Raw genomic sequence first — 22,644 nt, forward strand, 5'->3', positions numbered from 1 at the left:
GTGGCTTCCTGTAATCTTATCCGAGGGGCTGAGTCCTGGGTAGCTCATTAGGTAAACCTGGCCCTGGATGTCCACTCAGGCAAGGCCTCTCCAAGGCAGCCCCTGATCCCTGGCACAGAACCAATGCCGAGCCAACGAGGAGGCCGTTCCAGGAGCGGTCATTTCTTGCGAGTTTAAGGAAGGGAGCCTAAACTCCCCAGCAGACATGGCTTGAGGGGTCTGAGGGGCCTAGGACTACCCTTCTCCCCTCCTTGATCCCTCCAGCCCCCATGCTGGGCAGACAGCCAGCTTATACCCTTTTTTCATCACTCATCTGCATTTTAAAATGCTTTGTCAACCACACAATATAGACTCAGCAATAATTTGTTGATTTTTCAATTTTATGCATTCAAGTCAACCATAACTGTCTGTCAAAGTTTCCGGCCTCACCTACTCAAAGTTCCAGCAACATCCTATTATCAACAATAACAACTAACATTTATTGAGCACTTCTGCTGCCGTAAGCTCTTTACCTATATCACCCTCCTCAATCCTCACAACATTCCTTCATGGTAGATAGGATTCATATGCCCACTTTACAGACAAGGAAAATTGAGGCAAGGAGGCAAAGAGGTCAACTCATTTGCCGAGGGGCACTCAGCTGGACAGGCCCAAATCTGTTTCCAGGTCCTGGCTATACTGGCCTCACTGAACCAAAGGCACCTGAAGATGCAGGCAGCCGGTGCAGCCTGACTGTAGCATGAACACAGTTTCTATAAGATTCCAAGGCATTAGAAGCTGCGCCTGTTACTTGCCTTTGGGCTTCCCCGAAGGCTCAGAGGATAAAGAATCGTCTGCCACGCAAGAGACACAGGAGACATGGGAGATGCAAGTTCAATCGCTGGGCAGGGAAGATCCCCTGGAGGAGGAAATGGCAACCCACTCCACCTGGCCGGGAGACCAGGCCTGTGTTTAACCAACTGGGCTGGGGGGTCCCGAGGCAGGATACACTGGTCTCATGAGCGAGCCCCCTCTGGGGCTCTCACTGCTCCACTGGTAGCGGCAGCCACCTGTCCGTTGCCCCCTGCCCCTCTGGTTACCCACCAGGGGCGCCGAATCCTACCTGGTCCCTGGCTGAGCCACTCCCTGGGCAGAGCTTGGGATGACCAGGGTTGGGTACAGGGAGCAGCAGATGCCTCTGATGAGGAGGAAGCAGAAAATCTTCAGGACATTCACGGGCCCAGGAGTACAGAGCAGGGTGGGGTGCATGGACTTCCCTCCAGGGGCTCCTCCCAGCCCTGTGGGGAGAGGGCTCTGGGGTCATGTTATGGAAGGGAGTCCTCTCCGATCTGGTCCTCTTAGGGGGTAGTGTGAGGACCCTAAGAGCACATCTACCCCAAGGCCATATCCTCATGGGAGACTCAGCTGATGGACACGGGGGCTCCCAAGTATGGCCACAGGCCTAGTCAGAGGCCAGGGCTGGGGCGTGGGCACCCTCGCCACTAGCTCTGCCCTCCCCCACTTCTCATCCGCTCTGGCTGCTGAAAAACAAATGTGTCCCAGAGCCGAATCTCTTTGGCGGGTCAGTCGTTGGCCTGGAGGTGAGGAGTTGAGCAGGATGACTTAATGAAGTTCCTTATATTCTAGAACTCTGGACCTTCATCTCAGGAGGCCATGCCACACTGGGGACATTGACTAGTGGTACAGAATAGAGAGCCCAGAAATAAATTCTCAAATACATGGCCAATGGATTTTTGACAAGGCAGCCAAGACCATTCAATGGAGAAAGGGCAGTCTTTTCAACAAATGATACCGGGAAAAGTGGATATCCGCATATGAAAGAATAAAGATTGATCCTTATCCTATACCATCTACAAAAATTAACTCAGCGTGGTTCAAGACCTAAACTTAAGAGCTACAACTATAAAGCTCTTAGAAGAAGACATAAGGAAAATCTTCCTGCCACTGGAGTTAGCAATGATTTCTTGGCTATGACAATGAAAACACAAGCAACCAAGGAAAAAATTGATAAATTGGATTTTTTCAAAATTAAAAAATTTTGTGCATCAAAAGGACACTATCCGGAAAGTGAGAAGACAACAATAGAGAAAATGTTTGCAAATCAGATATCTGACAAGGGATTATCATATATATATATATATATATATATATATATATATAGGGCTCCCTGGTGGCTCAGATGGTAAAGAATCCACCTATAATCTAGGAGACCAGAGTTCGACCCCTAGGTCAAAAAAATGCCCTGGAGAAGAGAATGGCAACCCAGTCCAGTATTCATGCCTGGGAAATTCCATGAACACAGGAGCCTGACGGGCTACAGTCCATGGGGTTGCAAAGAGTTAGACATGACTGAGCGACTAACACACATATATAGATATATCCAGAATATACATAAAACTCCTACAACTCAACAGCAAAAGCCAAGAATGCAATTCAAAAATGGGCAAATAGATATTTATTTATAAATATTTGCCCCAAAATGGGCAAATAAATCTTCTTTCTCCAAAGAAAGAAGTTGTCAGAATAAAGGTCAAAGATAAATAAATAAAGATTGTCAAAGAATAAAGGTCAACAATGGTTTGACAAAATGGTCAAACACAGAAGGACAAATATTGTGTAATTCGACATCTATGAGGTGCCTGGGGTAGGAAAATTCAGAGACAGAAAGTAGAACAGAGGTTTCCAGGGAATGGGAGGAGAGGGAGATGGGGAATTATTGTTTAATGGGCCCATTTGGGATGATGAAAGGGTTCTGGAAATAGTGGTGATGGTCACACAACACCACGAATGTACTTGATGCCAATGAATTGTTCATTTTAAATCCTTAAAATGGTAAATTTTAAGTTACGTATATGTTACCACGGGCTTCCCAGGTGGCACCAGAGGTAAAGAACCTGCCTGCCAATGCAGGAGACGCAAGAGATGCGGGTTTAATCCCTGGGTGGGGAAGATCCCCTGGAGGAGGGCATGGCAACCCACTCCAGTACTCTTGCCTGGAGAATCCCATGGACAGAGGAGTCTGACGGGCTATGGTCCACAGGGTTCCAAAGATCCAGACATGACTTAGCACAGCACATATTTTACCACAATAAAAATTATCCCTAATTAAAATAAAGATTTGAATGTTGAAAGAGGCTGCACTAAGTCTGGGGACGCAGCCTCTCACTGCACTGCTCAGAGGCTTCCAGGGGGCTTCCCAAAGTCTGAACCCTTCGTCAGAAAGTGAATGGCCCCCTCTGCTTTGCCCACGCCGTTCTTCAGGCTGATTCTTGCCTCTACCCATCATGCCCTCGCAAGTCACACACCTGCTCTTTCCCAGGCATTCCACGCACTTTCCTGACCTAGTTCTCTCTGACTCTAGAGTGCTGTTTCCAGCTCTTCCAGCTGGAGAACTCCTATTCAACCTCCAAGGCCCACTTCCAAATGCCCCTACCCACTAAGTCCCAGTCCATTCGCACTTTTCCTGAGAACCGCGATGTTTGCACATTTAGCTCCCCGTGGGCAGGAATCACCTGACTCGCTGCCCAGTGTTCCACACCCAACAACACAGGGCACAACCCGGCAGCAGCATGTGTCAGATGTGAAGGGGGAGCCTTTGGCAGCACACCTCTCACAGCCCCGTCTATGCCCAACTCCTTCTCTACAGAGAGACGGGGGGAGCCCTTCCATAGAGTCTCCTCCGCCTTTGTTGGCCGCCACCTGTGAGAGCTGACTCCAACCCAGGCTCAGGTCTCAGTGTTTCTTCTCATCTGGGCTGTGAGCTCAGGACGGCATATAGGCCCGAGCGGAGGGGGGCATCCCCTGGCGGGGGGAATCTCAGAACCCTGGGGAGGGGCAGGGCTGAGTGGAGGGGGGAGGACCTAGGGAAGAGCGTCATCAGAAGAACCAGGGGCCCCAAACTCACTGCAGGGAAGGGGGGAGCCCTGAGGAGAGGAGGGTGTGTATGGGTGGGTGAGGGGGAGACGGCCCAGGAGACTGCAGCCACGGTGCTCCTCTAACTGCAGGAGCCTGAGAGGACACCAGGCCTGTGCAGAACAGAGCAACTCAAGGTCTCCTTCTACCACGCTTCAGAGGGGTCCCCGCAGGAAATATTTTTCGCCAGGGTAGAAGAGAACTAGAAGTCGGGTTCTCACCCATGCCCATGCCTCCTTCAAAAGGAGGAGGAAGGGAAGGAGGATGGGAAGGTTCCCTCCCTCCTCCCTGCCTCCCTCCCTTCCTCCCTACGTTCCCAAAATTCACTGAGCGCCTGCCCTGTACAGCAAGCCCTGCTCTAGGCTCTGGGAAAACAGTTTGAAACAAAACCGTTTTGTAAGACAAAAGCCTCACAAGGTCTCACAAACTCCCCAGGAGGCAGGTATTTCCTCCTGTGGTCTTCAGCTCCACCCTGCCCTGATCAGAGGTTCTGGCACGATCCTGGAACCTCTGGGACTAAGATGCAATCCCTCACAACAGTTATGAGGCACCGATGCCACACCTGACCCCAACACAGCAGGACACTTGAACAGGGAAGAAACTAGGCCCAAGGACACAGGGTCAGGTCTAGACTCGGACCTACCGGGGCTCCAAGCCCATCCTTGACCTCCTCCCCAGCCACCGCCACCCCACCCGCCACCACTGCACCTCCAGACAGGAGGATGGGAGGAGCTCTTTGGGGCCATGTTTGTAAACCCATGTCATCTGAGATAGGATGAGCTGTGTTTAGTCGCTCAGTCGTGTCCAACTCTTTGTGACCCCATAGACTTCAGCCTGCCAGGCTCCTCTGGCTCCTCTGTCCATGGGGATTCTCCAGACAAGAACACTGGAGTGGGTAGCCTTTCCCTCCTCCAAGGGGATCTTCCCAACCCAGGGATCGAACCCAGGTCTCCTGCATTGAGGGCGAATTCTTCACCATCTGAACCACCAGGGAAACCCCTGGATATCAGGGAGGCCCACAAACCCAGGAAGGCCCCAGTGTTTCCTTTCTTACCCTGAAACCTGATCAGAATACCCCCCTGGCCCCCAACTGCCACCACCATTCAACATACCTTCATCATCTGCAAGATGAAATGAGAAGGCAGCATCCCTTAGTCCAGACTTTGGCCACCTTGCAGGATAACCCTGCAGGCATATCAGCTCTCTGCATCCTCACATTTCCTCCCACAGAGGCGGGACTGCCCCACACAGCCCCCGTTTTGCAAACGAAGAAATAAACTAAAGAGATAAGCAGACCATTTCAAAAACACAGGCAATTTCCAGGGAAGAGCCAACACATGAACCCAGAGCTCTTGATGTCCAGAGAAGCCATGGAGTGGGGAAGGAGAAAGCAAAGAAGCAGCTACTCAGCCACCAGAGAAGATCCAGGTGGTCTGTGGCAACTCTAAGCCCTCCCCTTACGGGGTAAAGCTCCACCCACCTGGGAGCGGGCTGCCCTTCTCCGCCCAGCCTCTCCAGCACCAACCCATTAACTGCAGTGAACCAAGCTACTAGTCTGTCTCCCCATCCCGACCTGAAGGCAGAGGCTGTGTCCAGGGCCTCACAGAATCCCCCAGGAGGCCGGGAACAGGGACAGGCAAAGTCTGGTGAGGAGCTGGAATTAGGCATTTCAGTCCCCTTCTCTGTGAAAACTGGGCATTTGGGCCAGGAGGCGTCTGGCGTCTCTTCCAACACTGGGCGGGACACCCATCCCGACACCAGGACCCATCATGTTGGAGGGTTGACTTCCGGGCCTCAACCAAGGTCCCTGACCTGGCAGGTGGTCAGCCTCAGAGGAGGAAATAAGTCATGTGGCCTCAGCTAACACCCTTGGGCTCTCACTGCCGGGTTTCCACACACTTAGGAAACAAAACCCGGGTCAGGGAGCCCAGCAGAGAGCAGGAGTCCCTGCCCCACTGGGTCACATTTGGGGATGAGTTCCTGCAATCCCATCAGGTGCTCTTCTGTTGCCCTGGCAACCCCAGGAGCTCCCAGTGGAGCCCATCTCATTTCTGAAGGAGGGGGAAAGGGCAAGCATCTGCTGTGCATGAGACACAGAGTGTGTGGCCAACTGGATGGATTACAGTGAAAGGAGACGGTAGGAGAAGGGGCACAGGTACCCCAGCTCCTTCTTCCTTCTCCACCCTCTGCAGTCCTTCCTTCCTTCCCACTGACTTGCCTGTGGGGTTCCATTCCCCTTTAGGCCTCAGTTTGTTGTTGATTAGTGGCTAGGTCGTGTCCGACTCTTGCAACCCTGTGGACTGTAGCCTGCCTCTGTCCATGGGATTTTCCCAGGCAAGAATACTGGAGGGGGTTGCCATTTCCTTCTCCATGGGGGTCTTCCTGACCCAGGGATCGAGCCCCAGCCCGCGTCTCCTGCATCAGCAGGTGGGTTCTTTACCACTGAGCCACCAGAGAAGCCCAGGCCTCCGTTTGCCAAGACGGTGCTCAGGCTGGTTTCTCTTCCTCAGAACTGAGGAAATGCTCAAGAGCTGGAGGTGGGAGGAGGCCCCACTGCGGTGTGGGTGGGCTGGGTGAGAGCTCTAGGAAGCCTCTGGGGCTTGTTCCACCCCCAAGGGTCCCAGGGAGACTCTGCCTCCCCGGGGAGCCACAACCAGCAACCGGGAAGGCCACAGGTCATGAAGCACAGGCTCTTAGTCACCGCCTCCTCGCCCAAGACTCTGGTGGTTGCACAGACCACAAGCATGGTCCATCCCCCGGGGAGGGGGTCGCACAGGATCCCATGCAGGTTCTCATTCTCACCTGCACGCTGCTGACTATACTGGGTGCATCCTTGCAAGTGCTAGGGGGCACGCAAGGCTTCCATATAGGCGTGCACATGAATTGGTACGCATGTATGGTCCCTGGAATCACCCTGGGACAGACACCCTGGTCCAGGACAGATGAGTGTGAGCCGGGAACACCACCCCACAGTCACGCGGGACTCGGGCTCACACCCACTCCCAGGCCTCCACCCGCACCAGTAAAGGTATTGGGATGTGCTCATAGCTTCCTTCCGGACAAAAGAAAAGTGAGGAGGGTGAGGAGGACCAGGAAATTGGGTGGGCGGGGGAGCGGGGAGAGTCCAAATTGGTACCAGCACAGTAACCCCTAGAGGGCCTTTGGAAACTGTCCAAACTCCCGGTTTCGTAGAAATAAAATCCGGATCCAGAAGGGGAAGGGGACCCAAGGCCGTGCGGGGAGTTAAGAACAGCGTGGTGGAGACCCGCCACCATCTCAACCTGGACCTTAGTGCCTGCCCCAAACCTTCCACAGCCTCTCCATCTTCTCTGCCATAGCCTTGCCCTCGGACAGCTTGGGAAACCTGCTGCTCTGCCCGGACCCGGGACCCCGGCAGTCCATCTTCGAGGTGCTTGGGGCTGATGCCCAGGTTCCTGAACCCCTAGTTTGGAAGGAAATCCGCTCTCCAGGACAATCTGCTTTAAGAATCCGATGAAATGCGCACTGACTCCCTCTCTTTCTAAAACGCACAGCTGCAACGCGCCCACGCCCAGCAGCCCCAATTCTGTGGTTCCCAGGACACGACCAACCGAGGTGCGGTCGTAGGGAAAGCAGGGTAGTTGGCAGGTGGTGGCACCTCCGTCAGTGACCCTCCACGCGGGAGGGCTATGATATCTCCCCGTAACCCTCCTCTCACACGCCGTGGTGACCCTGCTAGCTGCCCCCGGAGCTGAATTCCGAAACCGCCCGCTGCCCAGTCCCCAGCCTTTCGCAGCTCCGAGCCTCCTCTTTGCACGTCTCTTTCCCTCCCCACCAAGCCTCAGCTCCCCTTCCGCGGCTCCCTCTCTTCCTTGGAGCTGCCGGTTGGGGGTGGGACGGGGCAGAGAAGAGAGTCTTGGCTACGGCGGCAGAATGTTTCAGGGAGGCGTGGGGTGCACGGCCGCTGGTGTGTCTGGGGTCTCGCGACCCCTCCGTGGACACACTGGAGGCTCCGGTCGCACTCTTGAGTCAGCTTTGCTGGAGAGAACAACGTCCAGGCAGCACGGCGTCGGCTGCCCGCGGCCACCCCAGGGAATGGAGGTGGGGGTGTTACCGTCCATCTGTAGGCGAAAGAAGAGGGCACAGGCTGCACCTCTGGGTGGGAGGCCCCTGGGAGACCACCAGGAACTCGGATGGCTGAGAAGCACCAGCTTATGGCTGGAAGGTTTGTTGGCCAGACAGAAGTGTTTCTCTAAAAAGGCCCTGTTTTGAAGGAAGGCCCTCTTCTCAACTCTCTAGTGTGGACCAGCCGTCTCGGCCAGTGGTGTCCACAGCCCCAGACCAAGGGGTGGGGAGCGGGGTTGGGGGGGGGAGGGTGCCTTTCACTCTAAATTCGCTGGGTGGTATCATCCCGCAGCTGAGTACCCCCCTGTCTGGGTTTTCGAATCTGATGACCCGCCTTGTGACCGTAATACCTCCTGGGGAACCGGGTAGCGAGCGGGAGCATGTGGCCAGGTGGCACCTGGGTAAGCTGGGTCCAGATACAGGACCACCCTCCCACCGCCAGTGCCTCAGTCCTTCGGTTTCCTGGTGGGGAGTGGAGGGTCCTGGGAGCTGAGGACGCGGAGGTTGCCTCCAGCCAGGCATTCTCCCAGATCCATCCCACCAACTCCCCTTTCCCGGCCGCAAAAGGCGCACCCGCTGCAGCTCGGGCTTCGCGGGTCTCCACCCCAAGCCCTCGGAGCCGCTGGGGATCCCGGCAGTTTTCCTATCCTTTCTCCTGCCGCCGCTTCGGGCACCCTGGACCAGAGGTGAACGGAAAAGTCCAAGCCCCTGACAAACGCCGGGACCCCTCCCTCCCTCCCCCCAGCCCCCGTCGACGCGAAGGTCGTTATATTTCCATTTTATATTTCAATTTGTCACCGAAACAAAGCCGCACGCAGATTTGCGGGAAGAGAGAAAAGGGCTGGGACCAAGGGATAAGGTATGATCACGGGGCAGCGTGCGCGCAACTGCTTTCTGAAACGAAAGTTCTCATGGAGCATGGCGACATTTTACGTTTGGTACTGTTAACTTGTTTTCCTGTTGTGGCCCCTCTCTGCAGCGCACCAAACTCGGGGCTTCAGCGACTTCGGGAGAGCCTTTGGCGGCAAGGTTTCTGGGGCAGCCGGCAGTTCCCAGCAAGAGTGAGGACTGCGCAAATGCCCGACAGGCAAGGTTATTCTCTGGAGAAACGCCACTATCGGGAGAGGGGCAGGTTCTCTGGCTCCCCCGAAGCCTCTTCTGAAATTTCCTTGAAACAACTGAAAAAAAATCCCCCACCCTAGTTTTCGTTTAGGGATACAATATGTAAATGGTCTGTATCTCCATCCACGTGATAGTTATACCTGGAGCAAGTAATTAACAATTCTTCCAACGTTTCATTAACCGGGTGCTTCACTGTATATAAATTATAATAAAGACACATCGACTGTTTTAAAATAATAGGAGACCTTTAATCCAGGTCTGTTTTTCTATTTAAGATGCTATGTGTTTAGGCTGAACTGTTTCAGCAGACTGAGGGCTATAGAAATTAACAAAGTAAAAAATTAAAAGCATCTTTCTTCTTCTCCTCCCCACCCGCAACTGACTGGGGATCCTGGACGTCACAGCTCCTACGCTTGAGTTTTCCCTTCATCATCCCACAATCATCCATGGGTTCTTAAGGCTAATGCGCGCCCCTCAGTTTCTCCCTGTCTTTTGGGGGGATCCCTCTTACACAAAGCACACCCTGGTTCTTTGGCTTAATTTGACTATGACCCACGTGGAGTTTACATATTTCGTGGTGTGTGGATTGTGTCGGTGCTGGTGGGGGGAATAAATATCTCTAGCATTCAATCACTGCGTCTAATTCGACAAATCAAGGCCAGCCCCTCGGTGGCGCCCCAGGGGTCTCCGGCCGGGCTCAGGTCTCCCAAGACCTCTGCGCGGAGAGCACTGCCTTCACGCGCCGGGATGGGAAGGTAGCAATCGGCTAGCAACGAAAACCTGCGTGCACCAAATAGAAAGCGAAAGAGAAGGAAGTAGCAAGACTGCTTTCGGAAGCGTCCCGGCGCGCCTGGCCGAGGCCTGGGGTGGCGAGCGCGGCTTGGAGAGTTGGCCCCCGTTGCGAGCGAGATGCCAGGGTCCCGACTCCTGCAGGGATGAGGCTCTTTGAGCAGCTGAAAAACACTGGGTCTCCAACCTGGCAGGTCTCCTGGGGTACAAGCCGCCAAGTATGGGCCAGGATGGGCGGGGACTTTGGAAGGGCGACGTGTGGCCCCAGGGAACCTGGTGGGGTTGGGATTGCAGAAGGCAGGATACGGTGGGGCTCTTGCATAAAATAGTGAATGTGTATGCCTGAAGGGAACCGTGACTCCACGGTTCGGGACCCTTTCAGTACCGACGGGGAAGCAGTGGAGGCGCAGTTAGGGGCAGGAACTTCTGCAGCCTGGATTCGTGTCTCCCCTCCAAGTTCCACATCTCCAAGCAGCAACCCCCCCAACTCCCCACAGGAGGCTGCAGGCGGCTTCCTGCTCCAGGCTCTCGGGCTGCGGCCCCAGTGCAGCCCCCGGACCCATAGCTCTCCCGTCAAGGAGCGCTTGTATCCAAGCACTGGCTCCCGGCGGAGGAGACCTCAGACCCTCACTTTTGCTCCGAGCAGTTACACAGATGGAGGAACTGGCCTCTGGCCCCCGGACCAACGGAGCTGGAAAGGTGGTTGCCAGGCCGAAGCCCCACTGGGTGGCGGCCCGAGCCACAGTCAGCCTGGCACCAAAGCTGAGTCTGCCTCTGCCTTTCCCAAGCTCCTGGGAACCTCCGAGGCTTTTTCCCTCCTACTCACTCACTTTCCCCCTTTGGGGTACACACTCTCACGAGTGTAGGGAGAGAACCATGTCGGTGTGTGTGTGCTTCAGAGTCCCTGCCTGCTGCCAGCTCCAAAGGTCTTCTGCGCAACCGCCTCTCTGGGCGGCAGAACCTCACCTCTTGGTGCCTCGGTTCCCTCCTTTTGGGCCTAATGTGCCTTTCCCCCCAACCCCCACCTACAAGAGCCAGAAATCTCCTCCTGGCCAGAGAGACAGCAGCTGCTGAGAGAAGGAAACGAATAAGCAGAGCTGTCCATAGTTTGCGGCCGCACCCTGAGCAGTGCCTCCATCTTGGACAGCCGGGGAGGGCAGTCCTGTTGGTGTTTTCCAAGCTGCCGTTTGTCCCAACCTGCGGCTTTGGGATTTTACCAGCGCAGGGTCAGCGCCCGCCCTGTCCTCACAAGCGGGTGCTTACAGGTTCCCAGTGCAGCACAGAGGCCGACGGAAGAAACGTGGAGGGGGCAGGCTAGACTCCTCTGTCTCTCTGGGCTGGGGGCCGTGGGGGTGTGTGTGTGAGACATTTACTACCCAGTGAGGCCTGACTGTCATCTCCCTGGGATGCAGGTGAGGAAATGGGGCTTTAGAGAAGCTCCTCACACGCAGGTCAGCGGGGAGCCCCATGGCCACTGCCCATCGAGGGTGCATTATGGAGACTGGCAGTGGGGGCCCAGCAGGGCTCAGAGGTGGTGCTCAGAGGGGTCTCACACTTTCCCCCTTTCCCTCCAAAGCCGAAAACATTTCCAAATGAGACATTGGGAGCCACGTAGAATCTCTCCTTACCTACTTTCTCAGACGCCTTGCTGGGGAATTTCTCTAAAACATGAAAAACCAGTGCAGAGGGAGGGAAAACTGTCCGTGGGGCGTTCCGTCTGGGATATACCCACACCTAACGTTCCCAAAGGACAGGAACCAGGAGAGGCCTGGCGGGGGAGGAAGCCTGAGTCCCAGGGGGCAGGGGGGGCGTGCAGGCAGGGGCACGTGGACAGGGTGAAAGCCCCTCGCTGCCTGAGTGTGGAAGAAGCATCTGTGCGGAGATGCGGCTGTGATTCACGCCGCCTGAACTCATTCCAACAGGAAGGTGGAGAGGCGAGGTAGAGGAAGTGGGGAGAGCCCCGGAGCTCTCAGCCTGCTGTTCTCTGGGTTTGAGAGGCCACACGAGTGTACTAGGCGTGTGTGTGAGCCTGCTGCTCCTAAGGAAGAGGTTGTGTGTGTGTGTGTGTGTCTGTGTAGAATCCAAGTGTAGACAAGAGTACGACCCTGTGAATGTTTGTGCGTGTCAACAACCACTTAGTGGACCCCTTCTGAGCCTGTGGGGAGCCAGCTCCAGGCAGAGGGTAAAAAAAAAAAAAAAAAAAGCATCGGCCGAAGTTGTTTCCTAACGTTATTCCAGTCGCCAAGGCCTCCACCCCGTCTCACCTCTGTCCCCGGGGCCCGGTGTCTCATCCCGCCTGGATCAGTGCAGCCAAACCACTGTACTGTCAGAACCAGCTCGTTTCCAGGGCCCTTTGTGAGGGCCGTGGCCCAAGGGGGAGCGTGTGAACCCAGCGCTCCTAGCCCAGAGATTCTCCCATCCGTCTCAGTTTCTCTCCCTGCCAGACTGGAGCTCACCAGTGCCGATCCTGTAGCAGAAAAGGTTCTGGCCGCAGGCCTTCCTTGAGAAGCCCTCTCCTCCTCTTTGGTCGCGGCGCTCCGGGGCCCAGGCCTGTGTCCCGTGGCCGCGTTCAAGGGGGCTTGGAGGTCATTTAGGCCTCGAGTTCCCGTTGGGCCCAAATCAGGACCCAGAACCTTCCCTCTGGCCCAGCACCGCGCCGCCTGGAGCTCTGTGGCTTCCTGTTTTCCCAGCCGCTCGGTCCTAAAGCGTGGTTCAGAGGCCGGCCGCCTCCCGGGATCGCCCAAGGCGAAGCGCTTGGGAACTCCGATTCGCTCGCCTCGCCTGCTGCGAGCCACCCCGATTCGGGTCATCCGCGGCCTCGGGCGTCTTCGAACCCGCACCCAGCTGGCTCCCCTGCGCCACCGCATCCCCGGCGCGCCCCGCCGGCTGCGCTTCAGGCTCCCGGCCGGGCTCCGCACCTGCGATGCTCCCACCTGCAGCGCCGCCCGAGGAGCCTTCTAGCCGGCCAGGAGTCAGGCCTCAGCGGCCCGGGAACCCGGAGCCCAAGCGTTGTGCTGCAACTGTTTCCCGCCGCACGCCGGGAGCCGGTGCTGCGAAGCATCCGCTTCGAAGCCGGCCCGGCAAGCAGCGCAAAGCAAGCGGTTTGCGGAAACGGCGAAAAGGAGGAGAAACGGACTCCGGGTTGAGTTTTAACAGCCAACGCTCCGTGCCCTTGGCCGAAGGATCCCAAGGGGGCTGGACGGATTCCCCCGGTCCCTTCAGAGCGGTCGATCCCCATTTTCCGACCCAAAGTCACAAACCGCTCGGCCCCACGCCTCCCCAGCCCGCCAACTCTCGCCTCCAGCAAGTTGATCGCGTTTCGAAGGTCCCGGAGCCCCGGGTCCAGGGGTCCCCAGCCCCGAGGGATTCGCACATGCACTCACCGTAGCAGGGGACCTGCAAGGCCGCGTTGTGGCCGCCGCCGCCTTCCTGGAGTTTGAGGCTGCCGTCCGGGGGCGTCTTGCAGGCGCCTCGTTGCAAGTAGAGATGCGGCTGCGGCGCGGGCGGCTGCGGCTGCGGCGCGGGCGGCTGGGGCTGGAACTTGCTGAAGGAGCCCCGCGCCCCGGCGCCGCTCTCCAGAGGTGCTGCCGGGTCCTGCTGCCCCGCGCCGTAGCGGGCCCGGCTCTTGGCGTCCCCGAATCCCTGCCCTTTGGCGGCGGCTGACAGGAAAGTTGTGCTGAACTTATCACCGCCGGGGTATGCCCTAAAAGGCGACGAGCCCTCCCGGCTCTGCGACACCGGGCTGTAGTAGGCGTCCATGGCAGCAGCCGGCGACTCGCAGTAAGAGACGCAAGTCTCAGCATTCATGCCTGGCTCGCGCGGGCGACGGGCGGGGGCGCGAGCGGGAGCGCGAGGACGCCACCGCGCGCCTTGGCCGGGAGTTAGGAGAGGCCAGGAGGCGGTGGCTGTGCGCTGCGCGCGGGCCTGCTCGCTCCCCCTCCTCCCCTCCACGCCTCTCTCTCTGGCTCCTCACCCCCTCCTTTCTCTCCCTTCTCCCTCCCCACAGCTGGCCAAGGGAAAGAACCGAGGACTGTAAAAAGATTCAGATGTTTCGGAAAGTTGACCAGATCTCCCAAACCCTCTTAAGGTTTTTGAACCGGAAAAAGAGAGTGCTTTTTTTTTTTTTCCCCCCGACTCTTTCTTTTTCCCTTCCGTCTCCCTCTCCTCCTCTCTGCCTACTCCCCTTCTCCCTCACCCTTACCCCGTCTCCCTTCCTTTCTTTTAAGGAGGTGCTACTAATTCGGTCGCCACTCCGAGGGGATTTTACGCGGAGCCGCCCGAAGGCCTTTTCAAGTCAAGGCGGGGCCAGGGAGGTCTCTGGACTCCCCGGGCTCCCGAGGCTAGGTGGGTCCAAGCTTCGGCCTATGGGAGGGGGGCATGCACAACTTTAGTGATGGATTAAAAAAACAAAAACGAAAAACAATCCAAAAAATCTGACAGGGTTTGACATTTGGAGGCAGAGGGGCCGCTAACTTCTGGGTGCAGGCAAGTCGTTGGGGCACATCCCTGAGAATTTAGCGCGCAGCTGCTACGGTAAATGTAGCGCGCAACTTTCCTGTCTTCCCAACTGGTGCCTTTTGCTCTATTTCCAACCCCTTTTCCCTATTGTCGGTTCCTCCTTGAAAGTAACACAGTCACACACACACACACCCGCGCGCTGCAGTCACCCTGCGCACGGCCACTTTCTTGTTAACTGTTTTCCTCCCTTTAAGGGCACGGGCGAGGGTTGCGGAGGAATCCATGTTCACTCAGACACTGGAGAACCAGCAGGCTGCTCCAGTTTCTGAAGCTTTGCGCCCAGCCCAGGAGATTTTCTGGCTGGGTTAAGGGCGCTTTGAGAGTGGGGAGTTGAGAGACCCGCACCTCACCGCTGCGCAGTCACCTGCTCACTGCTCAGGTGGGGGTGAGACAGTCTAATCTCTGGCCTCACAGTCCCCACTAGAAAAGTAATGGCCTGGATTTGACGGGTTGTGTGCGCCTCAGGGCCCTGGAACCGGCCACAGCAAGGGAACAGGACTTCACTACAGTGAGCCGCGTCCCTTCTACACGGCTAATCACTGATTGCGCCTCACAGCAACCGTGCTTGGTGGAAATCGGGGTCCCCAAATTTTCCGATGAGCAAACCGAGGCTCAGAGAGGTATGAGCCCTTGACTGAGGTCACACAGCTGGGAAGCAGCAGCGCCTGCCTTGAAACCCACGCTGAGGCTCGTCCCTCCGCCGATCTGGGATGACGTTGCTGACAGCGAAAACGAAACCACGCAGAACGGAGGAAACGGAGCTCTGACTGTAGGATGACTCGGGTTTGGAGGAGCCCATTAAGAGCAGTCCTGGATAAACTGCAGAGAAAAGGATAGAAGACATATCTCAAGGGAGGCTGGGAGTGGGGTGAAAGGTGAAGGGGCAAAGTAAAATGAGAGAGGGCCTGAGCGCCCTGAACCCAGGAATGTAGGTCAGAAGTCAATCTTCTGCACCTAAAAGGTCTCCCTAAGAAGAAATATCGGGGGGGGGGGGCGTCATGCTTCTACCCCCAACCTTATCCTAGCTAATCCTCACCCCCACCCCTCTCCCTTGGTATCTCTGCTCCTTGCTCTGCCGCCGACTGCGCGATCCCACATCTGGTTTCCATCGCGGCTTACCTTGAAGTGCTCGTTAATAAAGATATTCTGCAAACCGTGGCCAGGGGTGCGCAGGCCTGAACCCCTCCCCCACTGCCCATAGGGACCCGCACCTCTCTGGCTCACGGCCCAAGCCAAGTGAGGATCTCATATATACTGAGTCCTTGTTGTGCCAGAAGCCATCCACAGGTTGTCTCTTGGGGCTACCCCAGCAATCTGGGGATGCTGGTCGTCTCCTCATACCCATTTTCCAGATGGGTAGACTGAAACTCAAAGACACCAACTAATTTTCCAACCTCAGTTAGCCAAAAGTGAGTGAGCCTGCATCATCCCAAATTCTCCTGTTCAGCCCTAGTTTCTTTTAGTTCTTAGACTCTGCCAAGTTCTGGAATTCCCGTCTCATCCCTGTGCTTTTTGTCTTGCTAATAACTTGGTATTCAGCAAAGAGTGTCTCCTCCAGGAAGTCTTCCCATCTTTCCCAGTCGAAGTGCATCTCTGTTTTGGACTTCAGGTTTGTCTGGTTGCCGGTTCAGTGTTCATCTCCATCGCACTAGTCTGAGGTTGCAAGAGGGCAGCTTCTGCGCTGCCTGGCGCCCCACAAATATTTACAGAATAAAATATTAGAGCCTGGGTTCCTTCCACTGCTCAGCGAGGCAGTTCCCAGCGTATTTGGTTTCCTCTAGCCAAGGACGACCGGCTGCTCGCCCTCCCCCTCTTCATGAATCAAGCGACAAAATTAAGAGTACGCTGGCCTCTCCCTGGCCGCACAAGAACAGTGAGTTCTCTCAGAGAAGGGGCCAGGCCTGTCTTGTTCACTGCAGGGCTTGGCACATCCTAGGTGCTCATAAAATGCGCATTGAATGAATGAATGAAAACACTGAGCGATCCAGTCTGAGATCTTAAAGGTGCATTTTCGCTAAGGCGTTCCAAGCTGAGAAGGCTACTCCGGTCCCCTGTGCCCCAAAACTGGCTACTAGAACCCAGATGATGTCTGCGATCCTTCTACTTCTCTCCCCTCATTTTCCAATTCCAGGAGTAGACACAAGGGGGAAACTAAGAGAAGTGAGCTATATGGGGTGGGGAATGGTGACTAGACAGGTAGAATGGCAATCACCATATTCTCTAGTAACTTCTGAGCTGCTCTGGCTGTCAATGCAAAAAGACAAAACCAAAAAACAACCCTGCTGCGATCCAGAAAGCTTTCTTTGCATTGGTGGTATAGTGGTTAGCATAGCTGCCTTCCAGAAAGCTGTCTTTGAGTGCTGCCTCCTGCCACCTACCCACCCCACGATCTTATCACCAGTTTCATCACTACTCCATTATTTAACCTTTTCCTGGCCACCCCCCACCCCTCACCCCTCACCCAGGGAGGAATTTCAGCCTCCCAGCCCTCCAGGCACAGACTCTGGCGTCCTCAGTCAGAAGCCCTCCTGGTGCACTGAGGTCATGGTTCTTGGAACCAGCAGGGGGGCCTTCTACCTTTCAAGGTACCTTAGAGGTGAACTCAGAAAGAGTGAGCATCTGCCTGGGCCTGAGAATGTGCATGTGGGTTTGCCTGTGACCAGTGAGAACATTCTGGGCATGTTGTTTTCCCCATGAAAACCTCCACAGACCCCCTGCCCAAGTCCCTTCAAACACGTCTTTTCTAGGAGAATGAGAAGCATAGCTGGTTATTTCTGTGTGCGTTAAGTCATTTGCAGGTTGATCAGCCCATGCCTCCCTATCTCCCTTTATCTCTCCCTCCATCTCTCCATCCATCAATCTATCCATCCATCCCTCTGCCATAGCTGAAAGCCAAGGCTCTCCCACCCAGTTCTCCTGCAAGGGTGCGGGGCATCTTTCCAGCCAGAAGTGAGGTGGATGACTCTGAAGCCTGGTTCTGGTCTTTGCTCTCCCCTTGCATTATTTCTTCCTCGGCTAAGGCTCCTCCGGCTTGCTGATTGTCCCTCCATCACTGATGTGTCTGGCAGTATCTCTACACTTCTGATCACTTTAATGTGCCAGGAATAGTGGGTGCAGCCAGTCCCTCTGCTTCAAGTCCTGATTCCTGTCCCCAGCCCTGGCAGACACACCCCTTGGCCATCCCTTCTCTCTCCCAGTGGCACTGTCCCACTTCACCCTCTTGGAAGCGGCTTCCCCCTTCGATGGGCTCCGCACACAGCCTGGGAAGGGGGAGTGGTGACAAAGTCTTTGTCAAGGCCAAGTGCTCAGTGTCACCTCCTCTTGGAGGCCTTCCTTCACCACCCTAGCATCTGCCTGGTTATTTCCTTGATCGTCTCTATTCTGACCTGACATTTTCTCCCACATTTATCAACCTACTTGTTTTATTGTCTGTCTTCCTACCAGAACGTGAGCCCATAGCTACACTCGCCCCAGGAGGAAAATACAGGGCTTGGCACATAGCACCACTCAGCACTCGATAAATATCTATTGAGCGAGTGACTAAATGAGTGAATGAACCAGTAAGTTGAATGAACAGATGAAGAATACTGGAGGAGAAATGCAGTAACTGCCCAGTCCCTATGGCTCAGGGCGGGAGCTCTTGAGGCTGGGGTGTAGAACTGAGTTGGAGAACGGGGAGGCATGGACTGGAAGTTCTTTCTTTTAAAGGGGAGGACGGATTCGGAGCCACCCCCTTTGGTCTGAGCTCCCTCCACTCCATCCGGCGCTGCAGTCTCCACCTCCTACAGACAGTGGAGCTGGGGAGGGGAGCAGCCCTGCTTATCTGCTACTTGACTTCTCCTGACAGTGCCCCAAGTCTTGGCCCCCAGTGTGGGTAAAACCGGGACCATACACACCTCAGCGAGTCACGTACTACTTGGCTTGCACTTGCCACTTTGTAAATGCCAGGAGGCAGCAAAGATTGCTCGAAAGGTTGGGGCTGCTGAATAGACATTTTGGACATCTGCAGAGGGGCAGGAAGAGTCAGGATATGAAGGGGGAAGGCCAGGGATCTTACAAATCTTGGGCAGAAATGCTTCTGCTCTGCAGACCCGGGCACACAGACCTCACATTCCCAGCAAGACATAAATTAGCAACTGTGTTTTGGACAACTGTTAAAAGTCAGCTCTTGCACACAGATCTTAGCAGTCCTTGAAACGGCCCGGTGATGGTACTATTATCCTCGTTTTACAATGATTAAAAAAATATATATCGAAGCACAGAGAAGTGAAGCGACTGCTTACAGTCACACAGCAAAGCAGACGACTTGGGATTCGAATTCAAGTGACTTGATCTCAGAACCCACGCTCTTAACCACTGCGCGTTCTCTGAGATCTCTGCGGCGACGCGGGTGGAAAGGTTCCCGAGTCCTCTCGGCCTACCGGGCGCTCAGAGAAGCTCCCCCTTCGCCAGTGCCGCGGGCATAGGGGCAAGGGGCTGGGGGCGCTCGCCAGCCTCGGCCGCACGCGCGGACCCTGGTCCTGTGGCGGAGGACCAGGCTATCGCCCCGAGGTCTGTGCCAGCGTTCGCCACCGGCGTCCAGCCTTCCAGCGTCTGCCCGATCTCCCAGGAATGCAGACACCTAGTCACCTTCCTGCATTCGGCTCCAGCCCCCGCGCAGCCCCCGGGACAGCCGCGCCTGCTGTGGGATGGAGCCCGGGAGGGAGGCACTCCCCACCAACATTCTCCGAAGACTCCAAGGCCACGCGGCGTGGGCGGGCGCACCCCCGGCAGTCCGCACCCTAGTGCGCTAGGCTGCCCGGGGCAAGAAGCGAGGGTCTCTTAGGCGTTTTGAGCCGAGGGAGGACCTCGCGAGGGGCCACCACGCTCCGAGAGCGCCGGGTCGCCTGCGCTTCCTCCTGGTCCACGGCCCCTATCTCTCACCCGGACCGGTACTCCCCGTTTAGGTGTTTAGCGTTCGCGGAGTCTGGCCCCTGGTCGGCTCCCTGGTGGCGCACGATAGGGGATTCAGCGCGGGGAGAGGCCCCAGAAGGACCTCCTCTTCCCCATTCTCCGCTTTCTAAGGCCGGGGAGCGAGGGTCCAAAAGGAGGTCTGCGTTCAGGGACGTATCTTCATTCACATGGGAAAAACACTAACTCCCGAAATGCGGGTAAACGGGGCGTTCTCGTGGGTTCTAGACGCTTGCACAACTGTTCGGTCGGGAGGGTCAATGAAATACAAAGCTGGAGGGATGAAGGTTTTTAAAATGACCAGGCGCGACGCCCCGACCCGCAGGAACGCATCCCTCCACCGCCCTTCCCCGCCCCCACGGTGCGTTTCTGGGACCTGCCTTCCCAGTCGCCCTGGTACTTTTCAGCGTGGGACTGGGGCTCCTGTCTGAACGCGCGGTCCAGGCGCACGACAGAACCTGGTTCCCTGCTCCCCACTTATCCGCAGGGGCAGAGCAAAGAGCTCAGGGCAGGGAGAGAGAACTGAGAGGGCCACAGCTGGCGAAACTGCAGTCTGGCGAACCCCCCAGGAAAACCGACTTGGCTGGAAAGCTCGTGAGGGGAGGCCTGGACATCGCCGGGGCGACCGCCTTAATCCTGGATCCGGAGAGGAAGTTGGAACCGGAAGTCCTCCTACGGGGGTCCTTGCACCCCTTGCATATCGGTTACAGCCCAGGAGAACACAGATCATTCACCTCCGCAGATAATTCCCAAACGTCATTAGCCAAAACCCCAGCCAGGTGTTGGGACTGGAGCCCCGTGTCCCCTCTTTGTCTTCTCTGTCCCTTCTCTCCTGGAAGCCATTCCTCTAGGGTTTCAAAAAGATGGGCCGTGGGAAGGTGGAGGCCAGAACACACCAGCTCGGTTATACAGGAGTCCTGTGGCGCCTTGTGGGCAGAAATGAGGTCTTATTTCCTGGGGGTGCTTGCTGGGTGGAGAGGATCTGCCCTTCCCCGCTCAGCCTTAGTTCTAGGGAAGTATATTTCGAAACTTTCTACCCATTTCCCCGCTGGGGAGATGGAGGCTTCAGTGATGGAGGGAAGGGAGTGTGGATGGCCAGAGGGGCCTCTGTGCCGTGCGCGCTGGGACTGCTGAGCTGACAGCCCACAGGTCTCTTACTGTAAGGGGTGGTCTTCCCAATCTACCGCTCAGATAACTGAGCTGGAGCCAGGGAGGGGGAGAGGTGAATGGGACAGGCTAGGCTTCGGATTCTCCTTCTTTCTCTCTGAGATCCTTGGGGTGAGCCCTGGGGGGCCCTTTCCCTCCGCCCTCCCTTCTCCACTCCGCTCCTGCCCACCAATCCCTGGAGCCTGCTGGCACCACACCCTCTCAGTGCCCTGACCACACTCTGCTGCCATCACTGGGAAGGGGCGGGGAGCACGGCCCCTAATTCCCTTTTCTCCTCTCCCACAACCCCAGAGTCCTTCTCCTCTAAGGTTTCGTTTGTCCCTTTGTCCCCTCCCTCAGCCCCAAGAATTCGTGGGCAGCCAGCAGCAGTTGTGATGACTCTAATTCCTGCAGTGCCCCCAGCGCTGGTCTCATGGATGGTGGGAGGGGCTACTGGACTGGAGGACAGAGCTGGGCTCAGGAGCCCTCTGTGGCAGGCCTCTGGGGCTGGGAAAAAAGTGGGGGAGGGTGGTTCAGGGAGGAGGCAGAATTAGTGATTCCATTAGTGGTCAAGAGGCCAGCTGTAGATTCAAGTTTGAATCCCATTTCTGCCACTTTTTCGCTGTGTAACACAGGCTATGTGACTTCGCTCATGGGCCTCAGTTTCCTCTCCTGTAAAGTGGGGAGATTAGTAGCACCTATTTCATTGAACAGCTGCCAAGATGAAATAAGATCATGCTCACTTAAGGAGTTTTCTAGTATCAGCAATGGTAATCTCCTTTCTGTCTGGAACACTCTGCTCTTTTAAACTTCACAGCCCAGACTTAAGGAACCAGAAATGACCAGTTGGAGTTCCTGCCCTTCAACCATCGTGACGGCCGGTCATATTTATCTTTCAGACCACAGCTCCTCCCTGGTCAGGGTCTTTTAAAGCACCAGGAGTGAAAAGGCCAAAGGATTTTTCAGGCTCTGCGGTCCAGCCATTCCTGATAGTTGGTGCACATAAGATGGAGGCGGTGCGTTGTGTTTTGCAGAGGGGTAGCTGTGCCCAGGCTCAGCCCCACCTCAGCGCTTTCAGCAGCAGCGCCTTCACCTCTCTTGCTGCTGCTGCTGCTGCAAAGTCGCTTCAGTCGTGTCCGACTCTGTGTGACCCCATAGACGGAGCCCACCAGGCTCCCCCGTCCCTGAGATTCTCCAGGCAAGAACAATGGAGCGGGTTGCCATTTCCTTCTCCAATGCCTGAAAGTGAAAAGTGAAAGTGAAGTCGCTCAGTCGTGTCTGACTCTTAGCGACCCCATGGACTGCAGCCTACCAGGCTCCTCCATCCATGGGATTTTCCAGGCACGAGTACTGGAGTGGGGTGCCATTGCCTTCTCTTCCCTTGCTTCTCTGTAAACTCATGACTGTCCTGTGGTGGAGGGTTTATGTCATCGCTTTACAGGCAGGGAAATGGACGCCCCTTGCCTACAGCACACTTTGAGCAAGAGGTCAGGATGACCCTCAAATACGGGGCTCCTGGCTCCCAGGCCTGGTATGTTTGTCCCAGCGTCCAGAGCGCGCAGGGGCCTCAGAGACAGGGCCCCGGGGTCTGGCCACAGCGCCTCCTGCCTGTTCCTCCTCCCCCCACCGCCTGCCTCCAGGCGGTGAGGTCTGGGCCCCAGCACCTGTCGAAGGAGCCAGCCGGAGCGCACCAGCTGATCCGGGTAATCCGGGGCTTTGTGATTGGCAGGGAGGAGCCCTGGAGGCGGGAGGGTGGGGAGGAGGGGAGGATGAAGGAGAATGCGGGAGACAAGCACTTGTTGAGCAACCCTGGATGCCCGAGACGAAAGGAGAGACTGATAACCAAGGGCGCTTGACTCAGTGCCTGGCACATAGTAGGTGCTTAGTAAATGATGATGGTTATTCTATTTCTATCGCCTCCTAGTCTTACTAGATGTCTGCCAACTTACCTAAACCCCTCCATCTGAGGATGTCATGCCGTAACGTTCACCCTCTCTCACCTACCCCACCAGGGGTCCTTCCCTCCTTGGGACCAGTGGCCGCACTCCCCGCTTGCCTGGAGCCCGGTCCAGAGCGCACAGCTGCGGCCAGGCTGTGAACACT

At 56.2% G+C, this 22,644-nt stretch overlaps 1 protein-coding gene across 1 annotated transcript in view; it reads right to left on the reverse strand.

The window, feature by feature from the left end:
• The window catches only part of ALX4 (ALX homeobox 4), a 44,591-nt gene extending 30,857 nt beyond the window's left edge, over nt 1-13,734 (reverse strand). Inside the window, 1 exon segment of the mRNA NM_001030304.1 lies at nt 13,311-13,734. Coding sequence (NP_001025475.1) covers nt 13,311-13,734 — 424 coding nt within the window.
• Between the last annotated feature and the right edge of the window lie 8,910 nt (nt 13,735-22,644).

Source organism: Bos taurus, chromosome 15, assembly GCF_002263795.3.
Source record: "Bos taurus isolate L1 Dominette 01449 registration number 42190680 breed Hereford chromosome 15, ARS-UCD2.0, whole genome shotgun sequence".
Taxonomy (NCBI): Eukaryota; Metazoa; Chordata; class Mammalia; order Artiodactyla; family Bovidae; genus Bos; species Bos taurus.